At 40.1% G+C, this 8,664-nt stretch overlaps 1 protein-coding gene across 1 annotated transcript; it reads left to right on the plus strand.

Moving 5' to 3' along the window:
- The first annotated feature begins 1,324 nt into the window (after positions 1–1,324).
- On the plus strand, positions 1,325–8,395 carry LOC115823767 (von Willebrand factor A domain-containing protein 7-like). Its single transcript, XM_030787795.1, has 14 exons — positions 1,325–1,507; positions 1,956–2,228; positions 2,460–2,553; positions 2,652–2,780; positions 3,123–3,309; positions 3,476–3,648; positions 3,982–4,097; positions 4,678–4,794; positions 5,812–5,982; positions 6,533–6,665; positions 6,838–6,990; positions 7,149–7,241; positions 7,363–7,631; positions 8,021–8,395. The coding sequence occupies exons 1-14, from the start codon at positions 1,325–1,327 to the stop codon at positions 8,393–8,395; spliced, it is 2,466 nt and encodes an 821-aa protein (XP_030643655.1).
- Positions 8,396–8,664: the final 269 nt, after the last annotated feature.

Below are 8,664 nucleotides of genomic sequence, written 5' to 3' on the forward strand. Positions count from 1 at the left end.
GAACTGATAGACTACACTTTGTTATAAGCATGTCCAAACAATATAATGTAATGGCTGACCATTAGTGATCGCAGAAGTTTTCTTTTTTCCCTGTAGATCTCGATTGCCACAACCGATAAGCACAGTAGCCGCGATCTAGTGACACCAGCAGGCTATAGTAAGGTACTAACGCATTTTTAGCGTCCTGTGAAAAGGGCTCAGCTAATGCGGCAAATAAAACATCAGCAACTGGTCCACTCATTAGTGGTACAGCGCGTTCGTGACCAAGATGCAAAAGCTGTGAACCTTTCACACTTTTAAGAATTTCAGATAAGTTCAGTGCAAATAAATCTGCAATTAAGTTTTCCATGCAAATAATCTTGTTGGTCCCGGAAAAAAAAATTACAACGAGTCATATAGGTGACAGTGCTGTCTCAACAGAAAAATAGTTTAAATAGCCTATTGCTACTCTGGCGAGACCATTTTAGGCGTGGCTGTGCACTCTGACAGTTCCGATGGGGCAGCGCTTCAGTTCATTACAGGCTGCCCACATGCCAATCTAATCATATAAAATGTCAACCTGTCAAACCTGTCAGGTGTATGTCATATGCAGATGCATGGGGTTGTTCCCACTTATATAAACTGCGCTCTTTAATAAACAGTTTTATCTATTAAGGTAACTCCAGTAACAACACGATAGGCGGATGATTGAAGTTCTACGACTATTTACAGGACGGCAAACCTCACCTGGTAAAACACTTAAACAAGGTAGGATGTCCAATGATGCTGAGACAGATCTGTAGACATTAACTGATATTTCAGTTGTAACAAATTAAATTTCGACTGAGTTGGACAGAGTCTGCTTGTTGTTGGGTCTGAGTCCACCAGTAAAGTGCACTGCGACAAGGATGTGACATTCCGTAGAACTGCTATAATAAAAAGTAGCCTATATTAACTTACGTACAGTATGCCTACTCATAACACATTTGATATACAATTATTTTCTTGTTGAAATCACAAATCTCTTGGTGAATTAAATAATATGAAAAGATGCATAGACACGTTTAGACACAATAACTATGACAAAGTGTTCTGGCTCTACACTGGTCAGTTAAAACGAAATCAAGGAAATTGTAATTAGAGAAACTCTTAACAAGCTCTGATGGAGCAACAGACATCAATCGTCGGACTTGAACAATGTGAGATTCATTAAGTTTTCTTCTCGTACGCTGGCCCTCAAGAATGTACATTATAATATGTTTTCATAAATCATCTAGTTATTCATTTTGCATGTAACCCTTCGTGGATTTGTTGAGAATTTCTCCCTCCCACTTGGACAGGAGCGATGATCGCAAATTCGGTCATTGTCGCCGCTGTCCTTCTCCTCGTTCAACCTGGAGCTCTGGCGTTCCAGGTTATATCCCGCACATCACTCACTCACCAAGAAATAACGATGTCAGCTATTCTACAAACGACTGCTGAGGTGTGCAAGGCACGCGCTGAACAACAGGGACAGAACTTCGTGGTGGTAAGTTTGCTGACTGCAAAAATTTGCTTATGAGCATTGGTAAACAATTTCCTTGTCTTGAAATTCAAGAGTTTTGAACTGACTAATATAGGCTACACATACAACACTTCTCGTGCCAGTTTATGACGTGCACGTTCAATGAGTATGTTTATATATTTCAAAAATAATGAACAAATAAGTCTTTAATAAGTGAGGTCACATATTAGGCCACCATCGACCCTTTGACCTTGGATTAATTGAATGTAAATACTTAATTCAACTGTTTTATACAACATTTTGTGCACTGAGTTCGTCTGCAGCATTTCACCTTTCAGCTACGAAATTATGCATGTGTGACAAATATAGTTGTTGTGAATATTGCTGTGTCTTGAGTGTAGTCTAACTAAAAAGCCTAAAAAAAAAAATATGAGCGAGTGTTGGAATAAAGAGAATCAATTGCTTTTCACAGCCGGACCCGCTGACTGTGGAATCGCTGGCTGCGGCCTGCTCATCTCCAGAATCGGCTCGAAATTTTCGAAGTGTCATCAATGAAGTCGCCAACAGAAACGCACAGGTGGACGTAGAACACGTTTTCGACGAAGAATACCACTTCGACGATGAGAGTTTTTTGCGGGGGCGTGATGTCATTACGAGCGGAGTGGACACTGTCAAAGCTAATATTCAACAGCAGAATTTCGAGACAGCGAGAGAAAGACTCGGAGAAACGATGCATACCTTACAGGTGACACTGGACATATGACCAGTCAGAGAAGTAAAGAAAAAAATGTTGATAAATCATAATTTCATTTAGAGACCTCTGAGAACCAGTACAACCCTTTGGGCTTCTCTGTCGAGACTAATGGATAATGAACACATATTAATAAAAAAAAAATCATTGTAATATTCACGTGTTACAAGTCGTTGAGTCTTTTTGGTCACTACACTCTAACAGTACAGCTCAATGTCTTCACAGGACTTCTACAGTCACAGCAACTGGATAGAGCTGGGAAACCGGTCTCCATTCACCAACCTTATCAGACCAAACCTCCCAATTGACAATATTGCAGGTACAACACACAACAGATTGTCTACGTGTGATTGTGTGTGTGTGTGTGTGTGTGTGTGTGCATATGAAAATGTAAGAAATTCATAATTTCTCATCCAGACAGGAATACCCCAACATGTAGGAGCTGTGTTGGTGATAACTGTGACAACAATATCCTAGACAACATCATCGCTGAGAAGAAGTTGACCTCAGGATACTTCAGCCTCACCTCATTTTCCAAACCTGATGGTATACAGCTGTCTATTAAATCCTCGTTCCCGAGATATACAAGAGGAGGAAAAATATGCAGTCACACTTAAATGTCTTCCGTTAACGACCTCACGGCAGGATAAGATAGATAAATAGGATTTCACGACAAACCATAATAGCCAGTCATAATATTTCCTTTCATGTCAATTTTCATTGCTTTGTTGTATTTTGCAAATGAGATGTCTTTTATCAATGTGCCCGTGATGCCTCTAACATCAGCTACATAACAGCTGGATGGAACATTGATTACTGACTCTATCTCTCTTTTGAGAAAGCCCAGAATAGTTTGCCATGCTGATTCATCTATCTCAATGACCACAGGAAAGTGTAGTCATGGAGGGACATTCGATCTTACGAGTAGAACTGAGCCCACTGGAGGGATCAACAAAGATGGTTTTGGCTCTGAGCACGGGAGCTTGCACCTCCAGGCTGCAAATGCAGCCATATCCGCCACCAGTGAACTGTTAGAAGACATAAGAGCTTCAGCCGGCGACAATGATTTCCTGAGGTAATAGACAAGGACGTCCCAGTATGTACAGACAGGGTGGGGTCCAGAACAAAAGGGGCAAAGGCTATAAGGCATTTTTCTTTTTTGTTGTTCTTTCTCGCTTTGCCTTTCTTTCTTTCTTTCTTTCTTTCTTTCTTTCTTTCTTTCTTTCTTTCTTCCGTCTCAGATTGATGGGTATCTCTCAGACATTTAATGTCCTGAGTATCGTGATTGACACCTCTGAGAGTATGGCAGATGATATTGTGGAAGTGAGACGTATCACCTCATTCATAATTGACAGCACGAATGGCACCGCCAATGAACCCTCTGACTACATCCTGGTCCCGTTCAATGACCCTGGTGAGACATATCACAGCAATTAAATTTTTTTTTTTTTTTTTTTTTTTTAAATGTCTCAATACTTCAAGTAATTTAAATAGCTTTTAAACTGAGGGTTGGGAACAGGCGTAACAGTAGAAAAAAATGTAGAAAAACAATGAAAAACCAGGATTCACTCATATCTGATAAATGAATCTTCAACAGAGATTACCATTTTATTTTCTTTATAAAGTTTTCCAGAATGTTCTTTGGAACCTTACGTAAAAAAAAAAAAAAAAATGAAACTTGAATTTATTTTAAAGACTCTCAATACACTGTTGTGAAACTGTTTTTTTCTCTTACTCGCTCTCACAGACTTTGGGCCACTAACAAGGACCACAGATGCTGAAGAGTTCAAAAGACTAATAAATGCAATTTCCCCTGCTGGAGGAGGCACAGATAATGCTGAGATGAGCCTATCAGGGCTTTGGGTATAATTTATACATTTATACATCCAATACATTTATCCAAAGCAAATGCCAAGACAGATCCAAAGCGGCTTCCAGGCCAGATTCATTTTACTGCTTCACTGTTAAAAGGTGTTTAGAAACCTCAGAGGCAGTGACAAATGATGCACAAAAACATACTCTCTTATTGGCATGATCACGTGGAGTATTAGTGAAAAACTCAGCTGACTATATGTGCACTGCTTTATGAATGTGCACTGTCTGTGTAAGTGCACTGAGAGCCACGAAACAGAACAGTCATTTGATAGTTCACTCTCCTGTTTGTAACTTTTTAAAGTTAATGCTGTGTTAGCCAGTCTGTATATGTAACAACAAGTATTCACTTAGCCTAAATCTGCCTCTGTGCAACTGTACTAATTTTCAAGTTCTAACAACAGTTTTAAAGCAGATTTATGTCACATACTCGAAAGTGTTTGGGAATGAGTCACCAAAGACACAAAAATGTTGTCAAACTAGAGATTATGCACCTGCTCATAGGAAACGTTTTAGATTCAGGACAGTCAAATATTTAATCTCTTATCTTAACTCTCTTTGTCCCTCTCAGCTGGCGCTGGCAGGAGCCCCACTCAGATCTGGAATATTTGTTTTCACTGATGCTGAACCGAAAGACGTTGAGCTGAGAAGCACAGTGTTGGCACTTATCGAAAGCACAAAATCGACAGTGAGTATCCGAGTAACTGCCTGAACCATGGTTTGTCTCACAACAGGGTCCTGACAAAGAGTTTGCTCAAAGTGATCTGCAGTTATGTATGTGCTCTGTCTCACATGGTGTCTCTGACAATATGAACCACACAGTCGATATCAGAGGATAGCAATGAATTTCTATTACTATTTTAAACCTAGATGCATCACAGATCCTTCATATGAGTTTAATTTTCAAAAGAAATCCTTTAGGTTGTCTTCGATGTGTAATATAATTTACTTTCAGAACTGAAACTGAACTAGGCCGACTTATTCATATGTCTTTCTCAGTCGTGTTGAGAGATAAGACAGGTTCAACAACATACACTTCCACATATTGTTTAAACCACATGTGTGCTTCCATTCATAACACCGTGGGTCGATATTCATAGTGAAACTAAAATCGTAGTGAAACCCCTCCTACCTCAGAGAAAGATACAGTGGCAACTCATATAGTATTGTTACCATAAAAAATAGTCAAATTTAATTTCAAGCGTGCCCCCCAGTGTCATTTACAACACAAGGTATCCCAGTTTACAACTGTAAGATGCTTTCTGAATAGCAACCCTGGAGCACAGCATTCTACAGGTATTCTAAAGTAACTGATTCATGCCAGGTTTTGTATTACTGTGTGTCTAAGTCGGCAGTATGTTGACAAAAACCAGTCAATGCTCTAAGAACATTTTTTCTACTCTTTTTTTTTTTTCGGTATGGTTGCTTCACAGATCCTATATACATATATATTGTTAGGTTAAGTGTCGACTTGACATAAAATCGCCTGTAGCATGTTTTCATGGAGTAGCTACGAAGCTTGATCTATACTCTGAGGCGTTCATGGTGATTTGCAGTCTGAATGTGATCTCCTTTCAATGGTACAAGCACATTAGGTAGTACAGGGGAAGAGTATACATACATGATAACCGGTCCTGGGTTTCAGAAATACTGTTCAATGCCGCATAAACGACATTTATCTGTTGTATTTCATCTCATTGTGCAGGTGAATTTTCTGCTAACCAACGCTCGCTCTACACGACGTCCTCTGTCCAACCCCTTGAATCAGATTTATCAGGACCTTGCTCAAGCTTCAGGTGGGCAGGCCATTGAAGTTACCAAGGATACTTTGCCTCAGGCCACCAGCATTATTGAGGACACCTCCAGCCCAGCTCTGGTAATGACATGTGACTATGGTTTCGTTTCACTTAGCTGTCCAGAGTTTTATCATTCATTTATTAAACAGGTCCTTTTCAGTGTACAAATATGGATTCGTAGGAACTTCTGTAGTTGAAGAGGATTTTGGAAAACAGATTATTGGTTTCTTTGTCACTGAGGAGATGAGGAATCTACAGCCAGAAGAGAGGACATACTTTGGCACCAAAAGAGTGTTAAATACATTTAACTACCCATAAAAGTTGTAGCTTACTACCAGATCCATTCCAGAGGAGTGAATTAAGACAAAATGAACTATTCACTGCCTGTAGTAACCAACCTGGTTTCGCTTGTGAAATGACTCATATTACTAACACTTAGGAAAATCATTTCTGGTAAATGATCACTGGAATTGCTTTGGGGCTTTAGGAGGAAGTACAATCTTAAAAGTGTGCTTTTTGCCAAATGGGTAATTGCTTTAAGTAAGGAGGAAATTGTGTAAATGTGCTTCTCTGAGAAGTCAATGTGTCTCAGAACTAATTGTTAGTAAAATTATTTATCTGTGCTAACAGGTCACGCTGTTTTTTGCTGTGCGGAGCCCGCCAAAGGCAGAAAACTTCTCCATTCTTGTAGATTCGTCGGTTACAAACCTGACTATCTACATCACGGGCATCTCACCAACTTTCACTATCACAAGCCCTTCAGGTAGATGCTGGAGACTTCAGTTGTGTAAATAAACCCTCCAGAGCACTGTGTGTCAAGTTAAAAGGAAGTAATTACTTATGTTACCAATGACGACTGTCTGATAAGACTTGAGTCTGCATATTTGGATGAATCATAAATCACAATGTTACACCTTACTATCTAACTATTACAGGACTGTCCCAGTCTAGTACTGAGGCAAATGGAGCTGTAGGAACAATTCAGACTGTGGGGAATTTCCAGACAATGAGACCAAACAACCAGAATCCAACAGGACTGTGGAAAATCAGTGTCAATTCCTCTCAACCATACAGCGTGAAAGTCATTGGTAAAAGAAACAATACATTTATGATTGTTTCTCTCCCCCAGCGTACAAAAAAACCCCCATAAAATATACATATCAAAACAAATGAATAATCGTCCATTTTACTTATTGCTTTATGCTTATTTTCAGTGTTTAAACTTTTCTTTATTATTTGCTTCCAGGACAGAGTTTGACTGACTTCTCTTTTGATGTAGTGGAGGTTGTCCAGGTGCCTCATCCAGCATTTATGGTGTTAGCCAGCAGGCCCCGAACCAGTAAGGCGGCATTTATCCATCAAAAGAGTGTTCATTTATTAAGGTTTAACTTACTCTCTCTCTCTCACTCTATGGTCACGGATGCTTTACTGAATGTCATTTTCCATCCCTTTACTCATAGGTGGGAATGTAACATTGCTGCTGTCAGTAACTGGAGGTGACTCTGTAAAACTGACAGAAGTAGCTGCTGTCGAGACGATGGGTACAGAAACCATAGATGGGAGCCTTGAAGAACTGGGTAATGGGGAATACCTGGCTACTTTTACAACTGTCCCACGAGGCTCCTTTGGTATTCGTGTGACAGGCCAGGATAACTCCACTCGATCCTCCCAAACTAGTTTCCAGAGATACTCCTCTACTCAAATCAGAGCCTCCAATGTGTCAGTTACGGTGAGTGCACAGACCATGTGAAAAGCATTAGTATACCTGAAGTCCATTTGTTAGTGGCGATTTAAAGATTGCAGTTCATGTTCTGCACTCTGAAATAACTTTGCTTCACTGTGTCCCATTTTCACTCATCTTATCAGTGACGGCATGTATATAGCCTTAACAGAGTGACTGTGAGCTCATTTAAATCCATCTTGTCTATAATCAGCGCATTGTTTACATTGGAATGTTTCCATCTGAGAAAAGAAAGGGAGAGAGTTTCAGAGTTCATTACAGTAATAACCATGCTTTGAATGCTCAGCACTTCCCCAGAGTTCTCAACAGATCACCCACACTATTCCACTTTAATGACACAATACTACTGTCTTTTTATTCTCTCTGAATATTTCCAGGCTGTGGCAAATGGAACATGGACACCTGGATCGACTTTCAACGTGCCCTTCACTGTTGAAACCAGCCAATCAGGGGGCAGCTTCAGCATCACCGTCAGGAATAACCGTTTGTACAATATGACTTTCCCCAGCTCATTGGTCATTGGTAACGGGGGCAGGGCCAATGGTACAGTAACCCTCACTGCTCCCTCAGACACGCCCTCTTGTACTGATGTCACACTGACCATTGTGGCTACAGATCCTGGTGCCTCAGACTTCAACTATGCAGTACTGCGTCTCTCTGTGGTGGCTGGAGTGGGACCAGCCGTGTCCCTGTCTCTGAGCCTCTGGTTCATCATGATTGTCTCCTTTCTAAACCAAATTTTACACCTCTAAAAACAGGATGCCAAACACTTTCATTGTCCATACTGTAACATCACTTTTACAAGTCAGACAGTGTAGCCACCTGTCTGGAAAAGCCCAGCGTTAAGAACTTATACAAGAGACCTGGAGGAGAACTATAAATTAAAAATTAAAAAATGGGTGCCCATATGCACTGTATTTGTACTGAAATATTTTAATTAACACTTTATTGCAACTGGTCTTTTTTTATCGTTGTTGTTTAAGAGACTTTATCTCCCTGTCTTTCATGTGTTGTATGTTCA

Source organism: Chanos chanos, chromosome 11, assembly GCF_902362185.1.
Source record: "Chanos chanos chromosome 11, fChaCha1.1, whole genome shotgun sequence".
In the NCBI taxonomy this organism is placed as follows: Eukaryota; Metazoa; Chordata; class Actinopteri; order Gonorynchiformes; family Chanidae; genus Chanos; species Chanos chanos.